Raw genomic sequence first — 25,060 nt, forward strand, 5'->3', positions numbered from 1 at the left:
AGAACACTTTGCCAGTTAGGGATTCATTTAAGTTAATTAGTTCCTCTTTCTAAACATAAATAATTATATAATTTAGTAAGTGATTATCTTGTCTGATGGAAGAAAGTGAAGGTTTAAATTTTCTTTTGTGTGAAGAAACATATTTTCTAATTTTTCTATGATGGACATGTATTCATTATGCAATAAATAACCGAAAGAAAAGTTAAACCCCATGCACACCTTAGTGTGAATTATTCAGCCTAAATCTCTGACCGAAATAACAAAAAAAGCAACTATGTAACACTTCCTACAAAACTGGGTCTGAGCTAACTTCATAGCTACATTTCCTACCTGAGGTTCAAGGGCCCCCAGGCCTAACAGATGAATTCACAGGCTAAGTTTCAGAATTTAAAAATTTTGCTTTTAGTTTAATGAAAATCATACATACACACACACACACACATACATATGGATCATATACCTGATATATATTTAGAAAAGCAATATTATATATGGATTATATATATAATAACTTATACAATAAATAAATACAGAGAGAGATTTGGGCCACTCATAGCCTTCCACGTTCCCCATTCCCCACCCAGTTGGAGGAGCCTTGAATCGCTGCTTAGAGGAAAAATACCCAGGAGGGCAACCAGACCCTCCTTAGACAGATCTGAACAAGAAATAAACTTACTAGTAAGCCAGGGTCAACAAACCTACTCCACCCCCATTCGTTGATGTATTGTCGTCTATGACTACTTTCTTGCTACTATGGCAGACGTGAGTTACAGAGAGGTATGGCCCACAAGACTAAAATATTTACTACTTGGCCCTGTATAGGAAAAGTCTGCCAACTTGTTGGATGAGGTGGTGAGATTTGGGGGGCTGTGTGTTCCAGCAGCTAGAGTTATTTAACATCACTAATAGACTCAAAGCCAAATGACATCACTGCAAGCTGCAGGCAAAAACACTGTGGTGATGGGAGAAGTGGGCACAAGGCTCTCCCTGTGGCACAGGCGTGCTGACCTCTGAAGAAGTCATGCCCTGCAGTGCCCAAGTCACACTGTGTACAGGTATCAATTAGGCAGAGAGCCCATTTAGGTACAGACCAATCGACAACTTCAGAAAGTAGGGTGATCAATTATCCTGGGGCTGAGGGGTGGGGGTTACTGGGTATAGACTCTGAATTTCAAAACAGAGAAAGTCCTGGGCAAACTGACATAAACTGGTTATCCTTGCAGAAATGTTCTTTACTATTTCCAGTAAAGCACATTTAAAATTGGGGGAAGGGATGCACTATAAATCAACCGGCTCATTAAAATAATGGACTAGTAGTTAAAAATACACTCATTGTTTAAAAGGACAAATATTAATACGGTAATCAACGTTTCGTATGAAAATCAAAAACCTCAAGTTGACAAGTAAAACATTCAACACCCATTAAATCCAACATCAGTGATTTAATTTCAGCAAAACATCATCTGTTGCATTTAAGTTGTTAATTGTATTTTATTAATGTTATAGTTTTATTTGCATTAAATTTGTAATTTTGTTTGGGTTGCATAAAAGCATGGAATTTATAGCTAGAGTTTTACATTTATATGTATTTAAGTAACACTACAATAAAACGAATTTGGGCAAACATTGAGGCTTCAGGAGAATTCGTTTTCCTTTGAAAGAAAATTACATTTAATAAAATTCCTCACAACAATATCATCAGGTAGTTAATATTCCCCTCATTTTACAGATGAAGACACGGAGACTACAGTCATGTAGCAAAAGTCATCTGTGAAACTGAAACTTGCACCCAGGTCAGGCTAACTACGCTCAAAGTCTGTGCGGCCTCACTTGGAGTGGGGGAAAGATGGTATACGGGAGCCTCGTGGTTGGGTGTGAGGGCCTCTGAAAGCCAGAAGGCAACCTAGGAACTGCACGGTATTCAGAAGACAGGAAGAGGCCAAGTGGGCTAAAAAAAAAAAAGTGAGGCAGGACAGAAAGTTTGGCCAGGGTCCCTCCCAGGAGCCCACAGACACCTAAAGATTCATCCATTCCTTCTCTAAGAAGCCCTGTGCTGGCTGCTAAGGATATAGAGATAACTGAGACTGTAGGCACCCTGCCTTCAAGGAATTTGTGGTCTTGCCACTGTCTCTTAAAGGATGTCTGTCCATAAGAGGACGGATTTGAAAGTCTACAGATCTGCAATCTCCACCCCTGCCCATACTCAGCAAAAGTTAGCCCAACAGCAAGCTGGGCAGAGTCTACCCACACTCAGCCCCTCTCTGTTAGAAAACTGAAAGGAGGGGAAGAAGAAAAATGTAGAAGCAGCAAAGAGATCTATTCAATAAGCTACCCATTCAAGAAATACTTGTGGCATACCTACCACAGTAATGGAGCTATGCTGGGTGTTCGTGGGGCATAAATGATCCAGTTCTTGCCCTCGACGAGTGTTTAGTTATAACAACAATAACTGCAGCAGACAGACAAACAGGCCCCTTTCTAAGTGCTTTACATATATTAGCCCCTTCAATCCTCACAGGGGCTCTATGAGGTAGGTATTATTATTATTATTCTCATTTGATTGGGCCACAAAAAAGTTAAGCAATTCATCCAAGATCTCAATCTCTCTCTCTCTCTCTCTCTCTCTCTCTCTCTCTCTCTCTCACACACACACACACACACACACACACACACACACACACACACACACAGTACTAAGGGTAATGTCAGGTTTGGCACCCAAGCGTCCTGGCTCCAGAGGCCACCATGCTCTTATCTACTACACTATGGTATATAGTAGCTGAATGCTGGCCTCAATACAGTGGGATTCCCTGCCGCCATCCTCACCCTTAGCAGGGTGTCACAAAGAGCGTGGACTTTGAAGTCAGACGTGGGGGCGAAGCCCGGCCTGAGAGCAATCCTTGTCAGCCTCAGTTTTCATGTCTCTAAAACGGTCATAATCAAAACTGGGCTATTTTCAGATTAAATGGAATAACGTATAAATTGTTTCAATTAGTAAATACTAATTCACTTCTTATTGTCAAAACTTAGCTCCCTCTTTCTGGTTCAGTTCAGGGTATTCCCATACATCCCTGCCCATTCTCCCCTGGGAGAGAGACGCAAGGAGGAAAGGGAGAAATGAAGAAAAGGAGTGATGGCTTTACTTATTTTGCTGAGACTTCACTCTCTTGAAACTATGAACACATCCCTGGTAACTCTTGAAAGTCTGCTCTGTCCTGCTTTAGCAGGAGAGGGTTTTCTAACTTAAAATATAGACCAGAAAGGTGAATGGAAGGTTGCTGAAGCAAGAAAACACACACAGGGCAAATGGTCAGTAATCTGTACTATTTCATCAGACAACTGAGAAAAAGAAGAAACAGAAAATGTACTGACACTTTTGTTCTAAATGCTCACATATAAAGATTTTACTTTACCTTGTGCTTTTAGAAACACTCCAGGAATGTTGAATAAGCTCTCTAAAACTTTAAATAGAAAGAGGACTGACTAGTGTGTGTGTGTATTTGGGAGTGGGAGTGCAGGGATGGGAGTAGTTCAGGAAAAACGTAAGAGTGTTAAGTTTAAAGCCGCTGCTGTTACTCTCTACCTCTCTCCCCTCCCTCATCCCATTCTCCAAAAGCTGGAGTTCATAGACACTGTGTAGTCTTTAGATGCTTCTCCTGGGGAGGTATGTCTGGCCTACCTCCAACCCCAACCCCCAACTACTGAAAATCACTGATTTAAAAACACTTGTTTTAAAAAGGACTTTCAGTTCAAAAGAATGCTATGGTCATATGTTAATATTTATGTAGTAAAAATTATGTGCTAATGAGAACAACTCTTCCAGTCATCTATAAATAAATGAAATGCAAGTGGAAACTATTGAAATATCCCTATACGTATCTTTGAGAGTGAAAAGAAAAAAGTTCTAATGACACTCTGTGATGGTAAGACTTTGAAGATGCGTTTATGAATTCTATTGGTAGCACTGTAAATCGGAACATCTTTCAGAAAGCTACATGTCAATACAAAGCCAAGTCTAAAGATGTTTCTATTCTGACCAATGATCCTACTCACAGGAAAACTTCCTAAGGAGGTTATTCAACAGAAATAAAAGGGACAGAGATAAAAACTATTATTATAGAATCACTTATTAAAACCAAAGCAAATAAACAATCTAAACATCCCGTGAAAGGACTCTGATGCAGCCTGTACCTTTCTCTATTGTACTGCTCAGCACATTTTAATGATCTGACGACTTGTCCCCTGCACTAGGTAGCGTGTGCTCCATGAGCAAAGGGGTTGTCTCTGTCTAGATTCTTGGCACATAATAAATGCAGATTGTAGGAACTAAGATCAGATATCAAATATTTGCAATTTTAAGAATAACACAATATGTACACTAGAAGTGAAACTATAATATACATATATTGGAAATGGTGATACAAAAATGAAAACAGTTATATTAGGGTGGAGGAATCACTGGATAACTTTTAAACTGCTTCCAATATTCTTTAACATTGCTGTTTTAGTGCCTCCCCAATAGAAAAGGAGGGAAAATATTTACTGTTCCATACATCAAACGTGACTTCATAGCAGGGATGAAATGGTAACTAGAAAAACTTGAGGAATCATCCCCTAGCTACCTGCCCGCCAAGCACTCAGCATTCTTTCTTTGTTCAAGGGTAGAGAGACCCCAACTACTCATATATCATAAGTAGCATAATCCTATTTTCAGTAAAAATTTGAAACAAAGGCAGTATGTTTTAAAGAGACAAGGAAAAGTCCTCTAAAGCAATCCTTCCTTTGGCTAGTGAATTTGCTGGTTCCTAACAGCAGGGGGTGCCAGAAGGATCACTATTGTTCCCAGGAGACGGCCAGTCTCAGTCCTGGTCAGAAAACGCTACGGGTTTTCCTCTAACAGGGACCTCTGGGTAAAACCTGCCGTAGAGACTTGAATAAATAAAAATTATATTTTTATTTCCATTGACTTCTGATAGTTACCATGTCCTTGAGTTATAAATGTAGTCAACAAACCCCAGTTGTATTGGCAGTACTAGTGACAGTGCCATGAACAGAAAAAACACAGATGTCACAGCACTCTACAGTTGTTGCAGATTTCCCAAGTAACATTTATACTCATCACTTAACTTTGAGGCGAGAGACTTCAGCAGTTACTGACAGACCTGCTGCCGTATCTTGGTATTAAATATTAGTAAAACTATGCATATTACTATATCACAGATTGGTTTAATAATTTCAGAAGTATTTAAATGTAATGGAATTCTCTTGTATTCCTGTGGATTTTATTTTCTGCATTCACAAACACTCTTCTGGAGAGGTGCCTGGGTGGCTCAGTAGGTTGAGCATCCTACTCATGATTTCAGCTCAGGTCATGCACGATCTCATGACTGGAGGGGTCGAGCCCCAAGTTAGGATCTACGAGGATGACAGCACGGAGCCTGCTTGAAGGATTCTCTCTGTCCCTCCATTGCTAGCATGCACACACACTCTCTCTCTCTCAAAAAAGAAAAAAGAAAAAAGAAAAAAAACAAAACAAACCCTAAAAAATACTTTTCTGGAAAGGGTTTTTATAGGCTTTACCAGACTGCCAAAGGCACAGGAGAGTTAACACCTTATCAGTCTAAAGGAGGACAACTGAAAGGAAAACTCAAATTTGATCTGAACAAAATTGGAGAGAAGAAAATAAGTATTTTAAGTCACGAGACAAAAGTAGCTGCAACGCACATTTTTCATTTAGTGTGTAGTCTGTGAAGAGAAAGAGGGAAACTCAGAATTGCTGCTTCACAGGCTCCAAAGTACTCCACCCAGTATGTCCAGAGGCGTGGTTCACAGATATTACGTTCAGAGATCTGCCTAATGCAATTCCCTACTACAAAGCAGTCTGTGTTTAATCTAGGTACGGAGGCATAAAATACATTGCAAATGCTGTCCCCAACATCTCTGCAAGTAGTCACTATAAAGGGACATCCAGATACCTAATAATCATCCATACGATGAGCAAAACCAAAAACTCTAAAAGGCAGAGATGAGATACTGAAATTAGCAACAGGGTCAATACTCACATCCGCACAAAGAGTGACTCTTTGGATGTCAGACCAGGAGATGAATACTTTTCAACCAGGGCCAAAGTACTGAAGCCGAACTTATGAATGGGCTCGTTGGAATCCAGTGGGGGGAAGTCTGTGTCAACCTCCCCATCATCCTCAGCGATATGCAGGCAGTAGGCACTGACATTGTCACTGAAAGGAAAACCAAAACAGTGAGTGAATACCAGGGTGAAGGAGGGACAAGGAGATAAGAGGCTATAGTATACAGCAGGCAAACTGGGGCACTGCTCTTCTTTTACCCGAAAGCCTGGTGAAGCAGTAAGATTACCCTAAATCCTACTTCATTTGATAAAGAGAAAACATGGGAGTACAAAGGGGGAGAAAAGCAATGTGAAAGGAGGTCCTTTCTACTAATCTATTCTTCCAACAAATAGTTACTGAGCACCTGTTATAGATAAGACACAGAACTTAGTCCCTTAAATCAAAGATGATATTTAGTATCAGTCCTCAAGGAAGCTTATGGTATAGCGGGGGCGGGGGGGGGGGGGAAGTACTACGTTAGTTAAATATAAGTATAAATAAAATACACACAGCAAGTGTGATTCCACTGATCCACTGATTCCAAATACCAAAGACACTTAACAGAGTAAAAGCAAATAACCTGATTTATCCTGATGCAGATAAACGGCTCTCTCCATTGCTTCTAGACCTTTCTCCTATTCCTACAATGTCCAGTCTATACTCCCAGATTCCAGCCTTGCCCATTTTAGAGTCAACACACATTTCCTTCTCTTTCTTGGGCGGAGAAGTAAAAAGTTGATTTGCTGTAAAGGGGTGGGAAACTACCAACATAAAGACAATTTAAAACTTAAAAATCAATTAGAAGCACTTTAAAACACCTTGCTCCAAAGTTAAACTGTGAAACTGCTTATCTGCTAACATTCAGAAACATGATCCTAATAGTTCACAAGGCAGTAGGGTTTTAAATTGTGCAGCTTAAATTTGGAATTTTAATTATATGATTGATGCTTAAATTAATTAATTGCAAAGTGTATGCTAATTGTTTAATTGGTTGCTTGATCTATATAGATCATTTTTTGAATTAAATGAGTTGATTTACAAAGTTTATTGATTGGATGTGACAATGAATTATTTCACTGACTACCTGATTTGCAATTTTCCCAATTAATTCACAAATCTTTAACTGCAACTCTAGTTATTGAGAGAGAGCCTACTTCAGGTGATCTATACTCAGTCTGTCATGACTAAGAGATATTTATTATATAAAACAGGTAATAAGGACAGATTAAAATTAATGGGAACTGTAAATTTGCTAAATGGATGGATAACAAGAAAGTAATCTGGCTATGTTTGTCACTATAAATTTCACGTATTTGCAACGCTGTTAAGAAATTTAAAATTCATCTCTGAATGATGTGGGAAACTTATGGATCTTTGCAAGAGGTTGCTAACCACAAACACTAGACACCTATAGGAGAAGAAAGTCTGTTAGATAAGAAAAATGTCATGGTATAGTAGCTAAGAGCTTTGTGTCCAGAAAGACCTGAGTTTAAAACCTAAGCTCCAGTGCTCATGGACTATGTGATTTCAGAAAATAAGCTTCGCTTCCTTGAGTTTCAGTTTCTATTTCTTCTTCTTTTTTTTTTTTTAACTTGAGAGAGAGAGAGAGAGAGAGAGAGAGAGCGCACAAGTGGGGGACAGGGGCAGAGAGAGAGAATCCCAAGCAGGCTCCACATTCAGTGCAAAGCCCAACGCAGGACTTGATCGCATAACCCTGGGATCATGACCTGAGCCGAAATCAAGAGTTGAATGCTCAACCGACTGAGCCACCAAGGCGCCCCTTAGTTTCTGCTTCTATAAAAAGACAAGAACCTAACTCAGAGGTAATTGTGAAGATTAGATAACATATGTAGAGCCTACCATATAACAGAGGTAAAAAAATAAATGGTAACCATGGTACGGTATAGTATGGTAACTATATAATGAAGTCAGATGGAAAATAACTTCTACAGTTACATCAGTCCTTAAAGAGAAATTGTGGATGCATATTAGTGCCAACAAAACAACAACGAAACTAAGCGACACGTTCTGGAGTTAACATGTCCACTGTGCTCCAGCCTTGGGGCCACTGAGCCTCCAGGGTTTTATGAACAGGGCAGACACTGATGAAGCAGGCAATGGACAGCACACATTATTTATTGCCATGTAAATCGTCCTGAGGAATGTCTGTGATTCCCCAGCACCACAGAGGTTTCAAGGGCAAATAATAAGCCTATTGATCAAAGCAGAAAGCCAAACATTGGTATCAGAAGAATTCTGTTTTGATTGTCATGGGGTGCCCCCAAATCCCCTTCAAAACGAGCTCAACAAATGTCACAGGCTAAGATCTGAGGGCCAAAAGACTCACTGCTGCGTGTTACTATTCTCCTCAGTTTCTAAAAACAAAGTGTGAAATCATTTCTTCATTCAAGAAACTCACAAAGTACTGACCCTGCACTGTAGCCTGCTCTGCACGCTGGGAACACAGCAAAGAAAAGAAAGAATGATTTCCCCTATATTATACAAGACTAATGGGAGTCTTTTCTGAGTCATGAATAAAATTCAGCAGCAAACAGTACTCCAACCCTTTTGACCCCTTAACTGAACATCTGAGGGGAAAATGACTAAAACTCCACATTCTATTCAGGGACACAGTGGTTCCTTTGTGCCTTTGTAAAGGAATCATTAACAAAAAAGCTACCAAGGTATTTTGACTTCTAAAACCTCTTCAGGATTCCAACTTAGTACTAGAGCAATAGCTATTAGTATCATTAGCAACACTGACTGCTCTGTGGCAGACACTGTGCATAGTAGTACAGACAGATACTAAGCTCCCTGAATCTCCCCACCAACTCTCAGAGTCATTTCTTATGATTTCTGTTTTCCAAATCGGAAAAGGGAGGCTCGATGCGGTCAAATGGTTTGCTCCAGATTAAATAGTGTGTAATTGACAGACTTGAGATTCAAACCCAGGCGGTTAAGAGCACTTACCCTTGACGCCCACCTATCCCTCTGCCAATTCCATGGTGTGTCTAGACTCGCCAAGGCCCTTGGGAGCCCCTGTTCCTACGCAAATGCCACGCGCTTTGAAAAGAAGGAGGAAAATGAGAAGCTTACAAAAAATGAGAAGCTTAGAAAGATTTATTTCAACTCCTCACTTTTACAGATGGGGAATAGATGGGTAGAAATGGGGAAGAACATGCCCACGGCGATCCAGTTAAAAGTGGCAAAGCTGGTTCTGAAGAACTCAGGTCTCCTCACTGCCATTCTATTACTCTTTGATCAAATCAGAAACAGGTGGCATTTTGAAATAGGGAGAGAAAATGGGGGAAGCTGTGGTCTATGACTCAAGAATCCCCCAAATACAGACATCTGGAACTGATAAAACAATGAAAACAGGGATGCCTCCTCCTTATGACCTAGTATGGTAGAATAAAGAGTGGTTTTGCAGTCAGATCTGCTTTGAATGCTAACTCAACCACTAACCAGCCATGTGACCAAATCTCTCTGAGCTGCTCCATTTTCTTATCTATAAAAAGCTTTCCCTGACTTCTCTAGGAGAATCATTTGATCCTCTAGGAGAATCCAAGCGATTCTCCTCTGTGGTCTTTCAGAACTTGATTAATACTTCTGCATATAGTTATCACATCTTTTTCTTATTTACTGTTCTGTGTTCTCCTAAAAAGCAGGGATCATTCTATCGTCTCTGCATCCTCACTGAGGAGGAAGATGGCTGGCACTTAACAAATATTTGTTGAATGAATGAATATATGAATGTATAGACTGAATCGCTCTACCCATGAAAAACACATAAAGGGTATTATTAATGATGTGTGTGCTAATGAGGAGAAGTAATAAGCTTTTCTTTTTCTTTTTCTTGCTTGTCACGTTGATATCTGTTAACCAAATGGGGCTTTCTAGGCAATGCACATGTGCCAGAGATTGCAAACCAAGACAAAAGGAGAAGTCCCAGGAAGAGGTGAGGATCAAAGACGCATTTTTACGGTTCATCAAGATACGAGTACTGGCACCTCACTTTTTTTATGGAGAAAAAACACTGAGAAATTATTACGACTATGTAAAAATGTTTAATTGTATGCATATAAAAAGCCTAGAAGGAAAGGTCCCAAAAAGTTTACAAAGGTTATGTTTACAATTGAGCAACGAGCACTTTTTTCCTGTCCTTTCCAGATGTCCCAGATGTCCCTTCCAGATGACTAAGTACAACTTTCATTTTCTTTTCTTTATAAAATACTTATTTTTTGATAAGGGTAATGCATGATTAGAAACATGGAACAATTTAGAAATACAGAACAGTACAAAGGTTGGGAAATCTCTCACCCCACTGTAGAATCACCTGTTCTAGAGACTCAGCATCTCCTGCCTCACCCACATCCCCTGATTCCTAAGTGGTCATTTTCTCTATCGAGTCCTGGAATTTATGGAGAAAATAACCATACATACCTGCTGCATAAGGATCTCATAAGGATTATGAGTTAATTAACTGTACAGTAGCTGGCATGAAGAAAGATTCTCATTTTGTCAAAATTTCTTCTACCACTCTTAAGCTTTTCATCACACAGAAGCAGAATTAACTAACAGAAGCATGGGGGACAGCATGAGATAGAGAACACTAAAAGTCCTATTTGTGAGTCACTATCAGGGATTGAGTAATGATAAAAGACTAATAGCCAGCAGTTTGTTCTCCGTATTTAAGAGTCTTATTTTTTTGTCTCTTTTATCTTTTTCATTTGCTTTCTTAAATCCCACATATGAATGAGATCATATGGCATTTGTCTTTCTCTGACTTATTTCACTTAGTTATACCCTCTAGATCCATCCATGTTGTTGCAAGTGGCAAGATTTCATTCTTTTTTTTTTTTTTTGGCTGAGTATTTTTCCATTTATATATATGTATACATGTGTCTATATCACGTATATATCACATTACATCTTCTTTATCCACTCATCTATTGAAGAAAACGTGGGTTGTTTTGTATCTTGGTTATGGTAAATAATGTGCAATAAAAACATAGGTGTCTTAAAAAGACATAGGTGTCTAAAAAAAGAGGCTTAATTTTAGAATTGGGTTAGCGTGGAAAAAGCAGGCCCTTCCAGGGACAATGATATTTGTGAGAAGACTGGAAGTTAGAACGGTGAATGGATGCAAAGTGAAGCCTGTTGCCAAAAAGAGATCCTTCTGGAGGATGGACAGATCTCTCTCTCTCTCTCTCTCTCTCTCGCGCTCTCACATACATACACACACACACTCCGTCATTAAATGTACTCATTAACGCTTTGGAGATTTTATATTTATACAAATAAATGTATGTATAAACATATATCTAAATCTCCAAAGTGTTAATGAGTACAATTGAATTTCACTTATTCATGTTTTCACAAATAAGGCTAACAAAATTTTGCATTAGAAAAATTTATTTCATTTAATTGTTGATCAATATTCATTTCACATTCAAAGGCCAGTTTGGCTTTTATGAAGAGACAAAAGCCTGTAGTCCATATATAGATGGTATTTAATTCATATATGAAAATTCAGGAGCATTCCAGGAAGCATCCTAGATTTCTCCCAAATGTGATCTGACATGTTCAATTTGCTCATAAAAATTCACTTTTATCTTCAAAACATGCAAAATGTACTTAAGCATGATGGCTGGACAGATGAAATTTTGGGGGGGGGGGGTTGGATGAAAAATAAAAAGAGCACACGATTCTGCAATGTCCAGAACTCTTATTACTTGGGTCTTGCTATTTATTTTGATGACAGAATCATTATAAACAGTGCATCAGACATTATCAAGAGAAAAAAGGCCCTGAGGATTGCAGCTCAGAAGTTCATCTCTTTGAAGTCAGAGAAAAGACTTTTAAGACTGTCAAGATTTCCTCTTCTCCAAAATAAACTCCATAAATATAAAGTGAAAACTGATAAATAACATTTTAAGGTTTGTCAAGCCACAACCACATCACACAAGAATAGTTAAGTCTAAATTTTCTGGCAAAGAAGTTCTAAGGAGAAAATGCCCACTAATTTCCAAATGAAAGCAAGACCTTCTTAGTGTTTCATCTGAGCTCCTTTTTTAGATAGTTCCTATTGCTATGTCTTCAAGTTCATTGATTTTTTCCTTTTGCGGTGTCTAATCTGCTCTTAAACTCATGCAGTATAGTTTCCATTTCAGATACTATACTTTGCATCTCTAGAAGTTCCATCTAGGTTTTCTTAAATATCTTCTATTTCTTTCCTCATCATGTTCATGTTTCCCTGTATTATCTTGAACATATGGAACATGTTTATAATAGCTATTTTAACATCCTTGTTTGCTAGTTCTGTCATTCTGGCATTTCTGGGAAGTCCTCTTTTCATATTGTTCTGAACCGGACATTTTTAAAACAAATTCACTTGGCAAAATTCTAAGTTTCAGAAACTCGTTCATTCTATTACAAACTGACCTTGAAAAGGTCCAGTAGGATCTTTCCGAAACACAACATGATACTGTCACTTCCCTGTTTAAAACCTTTTGCAACCTTTCAAATAAAAACAAAACAGACCATTAATAGTACCTGGGTTCCATAAAGCCTTCCAGTATATTTTGCCCTGCTTTCAACTCAATCTCCTGACATTTCGGAACACACACCTTAAGCTCCATTCACACCACGTACTTGCAGTATCAGGTCCTAGCATATATACATGCTAGCTCCTGTTACTATTCATGCCGGCCTCTCAGCCCAGGGGCTCTCTATTCCTAGTCTATCCAGGTCATCTTTTGAGATTTAGCTCAAGTATCCATTCTACTGGGAAGACTTCCCTAACATTCCTCTCACCCCTACTCAACCCAAGCCTCCAACTTCCAGCAGAATTAGAAGAGCCCTTTTCTATGTCCTCACAGCATTCTATTATGTCTACTATTATAGCAAGTCTCAATGACAATGGAGCTAAAATTGTGTAATTTGGTGTCTGTCTCATATATTAGCCTAAATCTTGAGGCCATAAGCTTTATTTTATGACTCATTATATCCCCAGTGCCTAGTATAGTACCTGGGATGATGCAGACAACATCTAAATGCTTGCTGAGTGTATGACTGCAAGAATAAAAAGATGGATGGATGGACGGACGGATGGATGGATGGATGGATGGATGGGAGGGAGGGAGGGAGGAAAATCTCAAATGCCTATGTCTCCGGATGCTATCAGGAAAAGAAATTCATTGCTTTGTATAACATAGTCGTTAAGAGCAAGAGAAATGGAGTCAAACCCGGGTTCAAATCCTGACTCTGCCACTTACTAAATACATGATCTTGGGCATTACCTTAAATTCCTGATTCTCAGCTTCTCTATTGTTATCTAAGAGTTACAGAGGTATTATAAGGAAGAAGATAATATATGTAAAATGCTTAGCCTGGGTCATGACACAAAGCAGGCATTCCAATGTGTTCGTAACTACCCATTCATTACCTAGTAAGTGTGAGGACTCTGGCTCTTGGGAAATGTTGACAATGAGCAATATTTCTGTGCAGCTCAATGAAGACAGTGTTTGTAAACAGTATTCCCAAACCTTCATCTATCATTTAAATATCTGACCAGGTTGAGACAATCTAACTCGGTGTTTTTTGATGAATAAAGGTTTGTATACCGTCAGAAGCTTGTCTAAGCAGACACGTGGAGAAGGGCTTCTTCCCTGGCAATGGCATGAGTGGTAAGTTTAGTCTACATCTCTGAATCTGAATGTTCCTATGTTCTCTCATCCATTCCACAAATCACTTATTGAGTACTTGCTATTTGCTAAGCATTGTGTTAGGGACTAAGGAAAACAAAACAATAAAATAGACAATGTCCAGCCTCCAAACTTATAACTATCCTACTGCTTACAAGACTTCTTCATCACATGGACAACTCTCAAGTCATCTCAGCCTTCATTTCATCCTAAACCAAACTCTTCCTTCACCTCTGTTTCTTCTCTAGGACACCCTATTTCAGCACCACCATCTACCTAGTTTTTCAATGTCCAGTCTTAGGCCCTTCTCTTTCTTCACTTACGCATCCAGTTAATCTCTCTATGCATAGGACTCCTAAATTCACATTCCTAGCTCATAGTTCTCTCTCTCTTCTAAACTTCAAACATGCAAGTATAAACAACTATTTGAAAACTTCTCTTAGGTATAGCAAAGTCATCTCGAAAAGAAGACAAAATTCATGCTGCTCCTCCCACTCCCCGACACACATCAAAAACCGAATTAACACCCAGTCTTCCAAAGCCCCCTAATTCAGTGAGCAGCACAATACATCAAGTTGTGCAAGTCAGAAATCTAGGGAGTCACCTTTGGTACCTCTCCTCTCTCATACTTCTCATACCTAATTCATCCCTAAGTCCTATGAATTTCACCTCTTAAATATTTCCAGAATCTGTCCTCTTCCCTCAATCTCCACTGTGGACCCTGCCCATCTTTCAATCTCATCCATCCTATTTTCTCTTCCCTATTTTGTGTTCCAGCCATGCTGGCCTTTGTTAGTCCCCTGCCACAGTGTCACCGCTTCCTCCTGCCAGTGTCACTGCCATGCAGTTCCATCTGCCAGGAACCTCCCCCTGCCAAATACCTCTGGTATCACTTTCTCAGGGAATTTCTCCCTGACTCCCAAGGCCAGGCTCTCATAAATGGCATTCCTTTCCTTCAGATTACTCAACTCAGTTTTTATGCAAACGTTATTTGGCTTAATTATTTGATATAATTATTTGAATTATTTGCCCATTTCTCTCACTATATTGTTGAATTCATGAAAGAGAGACCATGTCTGGCTCTACTCACCATTGTATATACCCAGCAAAATGCATGGTATATAACAAACACTTAATATGTATTGAATGTATTAATGAATACAAATGTGAGTGAAACGAGCCAGTTACAAAGTGCTCTTACAATTGATAATTTCTTCTTCCCCATCAAACTGCACATTTTTTGAGTGCAGCGATCACATTTCTCTTGTTCTTCATTTTATCCTCAATACCTAAGGCCTGAAACTCCATCATAAATATTTGCTGAATGAAGGAATAACAAAGAACTGAAGGCTTCAAGATTAAGCTGGATATCAAGAGGAGAAGAGTGAGAAAGGCATTTCTGATTGAAGAAACAGCAAAAGCAGACAGGGTATCAGTGTCAAGAAGCTGCCAGTTAAAGAATGTGATCTGTAGGATGCATGGGATCACAGCTGAGGGTCAGAATGGGAAGGGCCTCTCTTAGGCTGTATTATCTAGGTAAGTGCCTCTCGATGATGACTCTAAGGAATATAAATTAGAAGCAGCAACCTACAAACGGGAGGAGAGCAGACAGAAGTGGTCATGTAGATGCAAAAATGGGGAAATATAAAGAATTCAAATTGCAAAGTTGTCAGAAAACATAATGGAAGGTCAAATATTCTTATATGCTTACATAAGCCCACAAGGGCACCACTGTATCACAGCATAGTGCATTTCTCTGAATCATTAAGAAAGAGCTAAGTTATACTACTGTTGCTGAACTACTACCAGTATTGGTTGTAGCAGTAGCTGGCTGTAGTTACAGTATTTGACAGCAACAGAAATAAACATTTCCTGAGCACTTGCCATGTATTTTCTCATTTTATTTTCCTAACTACCCTGTTAAGAAGCTTTTATCCTCATTTTCCACACAAGATAACTAGAGTACATAGGACTGAAGTAATCAATCCATCCAAGACCATGCTGATGATAAGTGTTAATGCCAGAATTCAAACAAAGACTACAGCTTTGGATCCCACGATGTTATACTCTGATTAAGAAGACGGGGAAAGGGGCGCCTGGGTGGCTCAGTCGGTTAAGCGTCCGACTTCGGCTCAGGTCACGATCTCGCGGTTCGTGAGTTCGAGCCCCGCGTCAGGCTCTGTGCTGACAGCTCGGAGCCTGGAGCCTGTTTCAGATGCTGTGTCTCCCTCTCTCTCTCTGACCCTCCCCCGTTCATGCTCTGTCTCCCTCTGTCTCAAAAATAAATAAACGTTTAAAAAAAAAAAAAAAGAAGACGGGGAAATATTAACACATTTTAGAGAATCTCTATGAAAAATTATTAAAATAAAGTGTGACAATGAATGAAATAAACTTCAATGATCGATCTACAAAACCCCAGTTTCCCAAGGGCTCTGAGAAGCTGAGGGTATGTCAGAATGAAGCAAACCCAGTGAACTCCACCGCGTCTTGGTATACTCTACAGCTGCACTCTCCAACATGTAGCTAGCGAGCACTTGAACTATGGCTAGTCTGAACTGACTGTATATAGCAAAGAAACACTGAATTTTTAAAACTTATGACCAAAAAGAACATTAAAAATCTCCTTAATTTTGTCAATAACATGTTGAAATAATAATATGTTAGATACAATGGGTTAAAGAAAATATAACCCATGAAAATTATAAAAATTACTTAAATTATAATAATTATTAGGGAAATAAATTTCACCCATCTTTTGGAAACTTTTAAAAATGTGGTTATTAGAGAATTTCAAATTGTAAATATGGCTCACATTTGCAGCTTGCTTTATGTATTTTTTCTAGCTTTATTGAGATATAACTGAAATATAACATCGTGAAAGTTTATTCCTGGTAATCAATTTGTAAAATACGTGTATTTGATATACTTATTATAAAACAATTACCACCAAGTAGGGTTAGTTAGCTAACACCTCCAACATATCACATAGTTACCATTTCTTTTTTGTGATAAGAATACTAATGGTCTACTCTCTTAGCAATTTTCAAGTATATAAAATAGTATTATTAACTATAATTGCAATGCTGTACATTAGATCTCCAACGCTTATTCATTTTCTAACTGGAAGTTTGTAGTTTTTGACCAGTATTTCCCACCCTTCCCCCATCCCCCAGTCCGTGGTAACCACCATTCTAATCTCTGTTTCTGTGAGTTCAGTTTTAGAGTCCATATATATGTGACATCATGCGGTATTTGTCTTTCTCTGATTTATCTCTTTCAGCATAACGCTCTCAAGGTCAATCCATGTTGTTGCAGACGGCAGGCTTTCTTTATCTTATCTTTTCATCCATAGACAGACATTCAGGTTGCTTCCATATCTTAACTATTGTGAACAGTGTTGCAATGAACAAGGGAGTGTAGATATCTCTTCAAGATCCCAGAAGGGGAATTACTAGAGCACATGGTAGTTCTAGTTTTCATTTTTTGAGGATCCTCCATATTGCTTTCCATTGTGGCTGCACCTCTTCACCTTGCTAGCAACAGTGCACAAGGGTTTTCTTTTCTCCACATCCTCGCCAACACTTGTTATATCTGGTCTTTTTGATGATAGCCATTCTAACAGGTGTGAGGTGATTGCATTATATTTCTTTTGGACAGCACTGCTCTATTGCCAGACACTTCCACTCCCTGAGCAATGCAATAATCTCAAAGGTATACTACTCCAGCTTCTGGACTATCGCAAAACTCTTCAGGCTTTTAGTAGCTCACCTGTCAGTAGCTGATAAAGAGCAACAGTAAATAAGAGACCAGTGAAATACGCTGAATGTTAAAGGGACAGCTGAACAGAAGAAGGCAAAGAACAGCCATTCTTGTGTACCACAGAGTCAGAACATATGACTACAGTCTCTGCACAAAATTGGGGCTAGTCAAAATTACCCTTAAAAAAATCCCTTAAATTAACTATGAAGTAGAGTAAATGTGGTTCTGTGCAAAGAGCAGTATATACCTCCCACCTCAGGTTCTTGACAGGATAAAATCTCACTGAATTTTATTTCTCTCTCTTTCACGAATGGGTGTTACTCAAAAGATACTATTTCACTCTTGATTCCGATTAAATATAAATTAAAAAGGAATGTTTAAAAAAATTTTATATGTCAAAAATAGATCTACATTAATATAGTCAACTGATATTTGACAAAGGAGCAAAGGCTTTGGGAGCAAAGCAGCAAAAGGAATGGAGAAAGGATAATCTTTTCAAGTGGGTATTCACATGCAAAAATGATTAAATCTAGACACAGACCTTACACCTTTAACAAAAATTAACTCAAAATGGATCACAGGCCTAAACGTAAAGCAAAAATCACATAAAACTTCTAGAGGATAACATACAGGAAAATCTAGATAACCCTGGGTTTGGTGATTACTTTTTAGACACAACACCAAAACACAATCTATGAAAGAAAAAACTGGTAAGTTGGAGTTGATGCTGTTAAGAAAATGAAATGGTAAGCCACCGATTGGGGAAAAAAATCCCTACAAAACACATATCTGATAAATAGACAAAGAACTCTAAAAAAAATCAGTAAGAAAACCACCTGATTAAAAAATTGGCCATGGCACAAAAACAGACACTCAGATCAGTGGAACAGAATACAGAACCCAGAAATGGACCCACAAACGTATGGGCAACTAATCTTTGACAAAGCAGGAAAGAAGATCCAATGGAATAAAGACAGTCTCTTCAGCAAGTGGTGCTGGGAAAACTGGACAGCGACATGCAGAAGAATGAACCTGGACCACTTTCTTACACCATACACAAAAATAAGCTCAAAATGGATGAAAGACCTCAAGGTAAGACAGGAAGCCATCAAAATCCCCGAGGAGAAAGCGGCGAAAACCTCTTTGATCTTGGCCGCAGCAATTCTTACTCACCAGTCTCCAGAGGCAAGGGAAACAAAAGCAGAAATGAACTATTGGGACCTCATCAAAATAAAAAGCTTCTGCACAGAGAAGGAAACAATCAGTAAAACTAAAAGGCAACCGACGGAATGGGAGAAGATATTTGCAAACGACATATCAGATAGAGGGTTAGTATCCAAAATCTATAAAGAACTTATCAAACTCAACACCCAAAAAACAAATAATCCATTGAAGAAATAGGCAGAAGACATGAATAGACACTTCTTCAAAGAAGACATCCAGATGGCCGACCAACACATGAAAAAATGCTCAACATCACTCATCATCAGGGAAATACAAATCAAAACCACAATGAAATACCACCTCACACCTGTCAGAATGGCTAACATGAACAACTCAGGCAACAACAGATGTTGGCGAGGATGCAGAGAAAGAGGATCTCTTCGGCACTGCTGGTGGGAATGCAAACTGGTGCAGCCACTCTGGAAAACAGTATGGAGGTTCCTCAAAAAATTAAAAATAGAACTACCCTACGACCCAACAATTGCACTACTAGGTATTTATCCAAGGGATACAGGAATGCTGTTTCAAAGGGGCACACGCACCCCAATGTTTATAGCAGCACTATTGACAATGGCCAAAGTATAGAAAGAGACCAAATGTCCATCAATGGATGAATGAATAAAGAAGATGTGCTGTGTGTGTGTGTGTGTGTGTGTGTGTGTAATGCTCCATTATATATATATATATATATATATATATATATATATATATATATATATATATATATATAAAATACTCCATTATATATATATAATGCAGTATTACTCGGCAATCAAAAAGAATGAAATCTTGCCATTTGCAACTACGTGAAACTAGAGGGTATTATTATGCTAAGCGAAATTAGTCAGAGAAAGACATAGATCATATGACTTCACTCATATAAGGACTGTAAGATACAGAACAGATGAACACAAGGGAAGGGAAGCAAAAATAAAAATAGGGAGGGGGGAAAAACATAAGAGACTCTTAAATATGGAGAACAAACAGGGTTACTAGAGTGGTTGTGGGGGGGGGGGGTGGGCTAAATGGGTAAGGGGCATTAAGGAATCTGCTCCTGAAATCACTGTTGCACTATATACTAACTACCTTGGATATAAATTAAAAACAAAAACAAAAACGAAAAAACTGACCAAACACCTGAACAGACAGCTCACCAAAGAATACAGATAGGTGTCAAAAAGCATGTGAAAAAATGCTCAAGACCACTTCCTTAGGGAACTGCAAATTAAAACAAAAATGGGATACCACTGGACACCTAGTAAAATAGCTAAAATCCAAAACGTTTACAAAACCAAATGCTGGAAAGGATTTGTAGCAAAAGGAACTCTCATGTGTTGATGATGGAAATGTTAAATGGTATAACCCTTTGGAAGACATTTGGACAGCTTCTTAGAAAGCTATTTAATAAACAAAGGCTTATCATACAATCCAGCAACTGCACTCTTAGGTATTCGTAAAATGAACTGAAAACTTAACGTCTACATGAAAACCTGCCATAAATGTTTATAGCAGATTTACTATAAAGATTGGAAGCAACCAAGCTGTCCTTCAACAGGTGAATGGAAAAACAAACTATGGTACATTCATGCCATGGAATATTATTCAGCAATACAAAGAGATGAACTATCAAGCCACAAAAAGACATGAAGGAACCTTAAATACCTTAAATACATATTGCTAAGGGAAAACAACAGTCCGAAAAGGCTACGTATAGTAGGATTCCAAACACCTGACATTCTGGAAAATGCAAAATGGTAGGCACAGTAAAATGATAAGTGGTTGCTAAAGGTGAACAGGGAAGAATGCAAAGGTGGAGCATGGGGGCATTTTTAGGGCAGTGAAACAATTAGCGATGATGCAATCATCAGAGCCTGGCTGGCTAAGTCAGGAGAGTTGGAGACTCTTGATCTCATGGTTGTGAGTTTGAGCTCCACACTGGGTATAGAGATTACAAATAAATAAACTAAAAAAACAAAAACAAAAACAAAAACTGAACAACACAAAGAGTGAACCCTAATATGTAAACTATTGTCTTTAGTTAATAATAATGTATCAATATTGGTTCATCAATTGTTAACAGATGTACTCCACCAATGCAAGGTGTTAATAACAGGGGAAAACAAGTGTCATGAATGAGATGTGTAGCAACTCTGAACTTCCTGTGCAGTTTTTCCATAAACCTAAAACCACTCTAAAAAATAAAGCCTATTTATGGGGCGCTTGGGTGGCTCAGTTGGTTGGGCGTCTGACTTCGGCTCAGGTCCTGATCTCACCATTTGTGGGTTCGAGCCCCGCAACAGGCTCTGTGCTGACAGCTGGGAGCCTGGAGACTCCTTCAGATTCTGTGTCTTCCTCTCTCTCTCTCTGCCCCTCCCCTGCTCGTGCTCTCTCTCTCTCTCTCTCTCTCTCAAAAATAAATAAATATAAAAAAAATTAAAACAAAAAAGCCTATTTAAAAAATGTTTTGGGGTGCCTTGCTGGTTCAGTCAGTTAAGTGTCCGACTTCAGCTCAGGTCATGACCTCGTGGTCCGCTGGTTTGGGCCCCATGTTGGGCCCTGTGATGACAGCTCAGACCCTGGAGCCTGCTTTGGATTCTGTGTCTCCCTGTCTCTCTGCCCCTCTCCAACTCGTGCTCTATCTCTATCTCTCTCAAAAATAAACATTTAAAAATAAATAAATAAATATAAAAAATGTTTTAAAAATCTTATGGGTAACTGACTTCAGAATTTTAAATAAATAAAAACAGAAAACAACAACAAAGAAAGCATTAAAAAAACAGGCTTAAAACAAGTTGACTAACATGAAACTAGGGGCGCCTGGGTGGCTCAGTCGGTTAAGCATCCGACTTCGGCTCAGGTCACGATCTCACGGTCCGTGAGTTCGAGCCCCGCGTCGGGCTCTGTGCTGACAGCTCAGAGCCTGGAGCCTGTTTCGGATTCTGTCTCTCCCTCTCTCTCTGACCCTCCCCCGTTCATGCTCTCTCTCTGTCTCAAAAATAAATAAACGTTAAAAAAAAAAATTTTTTTTAAATAAAAAAAAAAAAGAAACTAACACATCAACAGTGAAGATAAAATTTAGTAAGAGAAATGAAGCAACAGAAAGACAAATAAAGAAACTGATCCCATTCACAATTGCACCAAGAAGCATAAAATACCTAGGAATAAACCTAACCAAAGATGTAAAAGATCTGTATGATGAAAACTATAGAAAGCTTATGAAGGAAATTGAAGAAGATATAAAGAAATGGAAAAACATTCCGTGCTCATGGATTGGGAGAATAAATATTGTTAAAATGTCAATACTACCCAAAGCAATCTACACATTCAATGCAATCCCAATCAAAATTGCACCAACATTCTTCTCGAAGCTAGAACAAGCAATCCTAAAATTTGTATGGAACCACAAAAGACCCCTGAATAGCCAAAGTAATATTGAAGAAGACCAAAGCAGGAGGCATCACAAGCCCAGACTTTAGCCTCTACTACAAACTTGTAATCATCAAGACAGCATGGTATTGGCACAAAAACAGACACATAGACCAATGGAATAGAATAGAGACTCCAGAAATGCACCCACAAAAGTATGGCCAACTAATCTTTGACAAAGCAGGGAAGAATATCCAATGGAAAAAAGACAGTCTCTTTAACAAATGGTGCTGGGAGAACTGGACAGCAACATGCAGAAGGTTGAAACTAGACCACTTTCTTACACCATTCACAAAAATAAACTCAAAATGGATAAAGGACCTGAATGTGAGACAGGAATCCATCAAAACCCTAGAGGAGAAAGCAGGAAAAAACCTCTGTGACCTCAGCCGCAGCAATTTCTTACTTGACACATTTCCAAAGGCAAGGGAATTAAAAGCAAAAATGAACTATTGGGACCTCATGAAGATAAAAAGCTTCTGCACTGCAAAGGAAACAATCAATAAAACTAAAAGGCAACCGACGGAATGGGAAAAGATATTTGCAAATGACATATTGGACAAAGGGCTAGTATCCAAAACCCGAAAAACAAATAATCCAGTGAAGAAATGGGCAGAAAACATGAATAGACACTTCTCTAAAGAAGACATCCAGATGGCCAACAGGCACACGAAAAGATGTTCAACGTCGCTCCTCATTAGGGAAATACAAATCAAAACCACACTCACGCCAGTCAGAGTAGCTAAAATGAACAAATCAGGAGACCATAGATGCTGGAGAGGATGTGGAGAAACAGGAACCCTCTTGCACTGTTGCTGGGAACGCAAACTGGTGCAGCCACCCTGGAAAACAGTGTGGAGATTCCTCAAAAAATTAAAAATAGATCTACCCACGATCCAGCAATAGCACTGCTAGGAATTTACCCAAGGGATACAGGAGTGCTGATGCATAGGGGTACTTGTACCCCAATGTTTTTAGCAGCACTTTCAACAATAGCAAAATTATGGAAAGAGCCTAAATGTCCATCAACTGATGAATGGATAAAGAAATTGTGGTTCGTATGCACAATGGAATACTACATGGCAATGAGAAAGAATGAAATGTGGCCTTTTGTAGCAACGTGGATAGAACCGGAGAGTATTATGCTAAGTGAAATAAGTCATACAGAGAAAGACAGATACCACATGTTTTCACTCCTATGTGGATCCTGAGAAACTTAACAGAAGACCATGGGGGAGGGAAGGGAAAAAAGAAAAAAACAAAAGGTTAGAGAGGGAGGGAGACAAACCATAAGAGACTCTTAAAAACTGAGAACAAACTGAGGGTTGATGGGGGGGTGGGAGGGAGGGGAGGATGGATTATGGGTATTGAGGAGGGCACCTGTTGGGATGAGCACTGGGTGTTGTATGGAAACCAACTGGACAATAAATTTTATATTAAAAAAATGTTTAGTAAGAGAAACTCCCCTATAAAAAAAGACAATGATTTAGGGGCGCCTGGCTGGCTCAGTCAGTGACTCTTGAACTTGAGGTTGAGAGTTCAGCTTTGCGCAGTGGCAGTATTGTAGCCAATGAGGTTTATCCGAGGCGCGATTATTGCTAATTTAGAGTTCAAGTCCCACGTTGGGTGTGGAGATCACTTAAGAATAAAATCTTAAAAAAAAAAAAAAAGACAGTGATTTAGGCAGGTTTAAAAAAGAAAAACCTCACAAAATTATTCAACATATCTAAAACAAAAAGGCAAAGGTAATAGGCTGAACAAAGACAGATTAGAAAAACGCGAAGAACAGGAGGTGGAAAAGCTCCTATTACTGAAATAAAGCAAAGAAAAGGGCAGGACACACAATTCATGAAACAAAGAGGGCTGTTTTATATTGAAAAAAGTACAACTCACAATAAAGATATGAAATGCACGAACATTTTTGTGCGCTGCAATATGTAAAGTGGAAACTGTTGAAATCATAGGGGAAACTGACAAAAACAAACAAGAAAATGGAAACATTAATTCATTTCTCTTAATCATCCATAGACCAAATAGTCAAAAATATAAGAATGTAATAGTAATTAAATATATCATTTTAATAAGAATATAATGAATTCTATAACCTACAGAGAATGTTTCCAGAATCCACAAAATATTTATGAAAGTTTATTGTATAGTAAGCCCCCATAAATAAATAAACAAATAAATTTCTAAGCAGAAATTTTACAGGCCACGTTTCCTGATGAAAATTCAATAAACATGAATCTACACAACAAAGTATAAAAATTCAACTACCTAGAGACTGAAATGATTTCAGTTCATTTCTTACAAATGTTTTTTCCTAAAATCAGGGTATGAAAAAAAGCAGGAAATTAGCTAAAGTACCACATTCCATCTTGCTCAAGAGTTAACAGGTAGAAGAGTAAAGGAGGTCAAAAATTCTAGCCAAATTCTCCATTCCTTCCCTGGGGCCAAAGCCTACTACTATTGATAGTTTTCAAGGCACAGAAACAGGAGAGCAGTATTTCTAAATAAACTGTTTTCTTTTTTCAACGTTTTTTATTTTTTTATTTTTTTTATTTTTTTGGGACAGAGAGAGACAGAGCATGAACGGGGGAGGGGCAGAGAGAGAGGGAGACACAGAATCGGAAACAGGCTCCAGGCTCCAGGCTCCGAGCCATCAGCCCAGAGCCTGACGCGGGGCTCGAACTCACGGACCGCGAGATCGTGACCTGGCTGAAGTCGGACGCTTAACCGACTGCGCCACCCAGGCGCCCCAATAAACTGTTTTCTTAACAACCAGACTGAAACCATGCATCTAGCAATTTGGCCCCC

General features: G+C 38.8%; 1 protein-coding gene and 1 pseudogene across 9 annotated transcripts in view; one reads left to right on the forward strand and one right to left on the reverse strand.

Moving 5' to 3' along the window:
- The window catches only part of MAPKAP1 (MAPK associated protein 1), a 257,275-nt gene that overhangs the window by 105,839 nt on the left and 126,376 nt on the right, over positions 1–25,060 (reverse strand). For all 9 annotated transcript variants that reach the window (XM_078436493.2, XM_060608656.3, XM_060608659.3 and 6 more), the window contains one exon: positions 6,063–6,239. In XM_078436493.2, coding sequence (XP_078292619.2) covers positions 6,063–6,239 — 177 coding nt within the window. The remainder of the gene's footprint in view (positions 1–6,062; positions 6,240–25,060) is intronic.
- Positions 23,785–23,912, forward strand: LOC132663987 (U4 spliceosomal RNA; annotated as a pseudogene).

This window comes from Panthera onca, chromosome D4 (assembly GCF_046562875.1).
Source record: "Panthera onca isolate mPanOnc1 chromosome D4, mPanOnc1 haplotype 2, whole genome shotgun sequence".
Classification (NCBI taxonomy): domain Eukaryota; kingdom Metazoa; phylum Chordata; class Mammalia; order Carnivora; family Felidae; genus Panthera; species Panthera onca.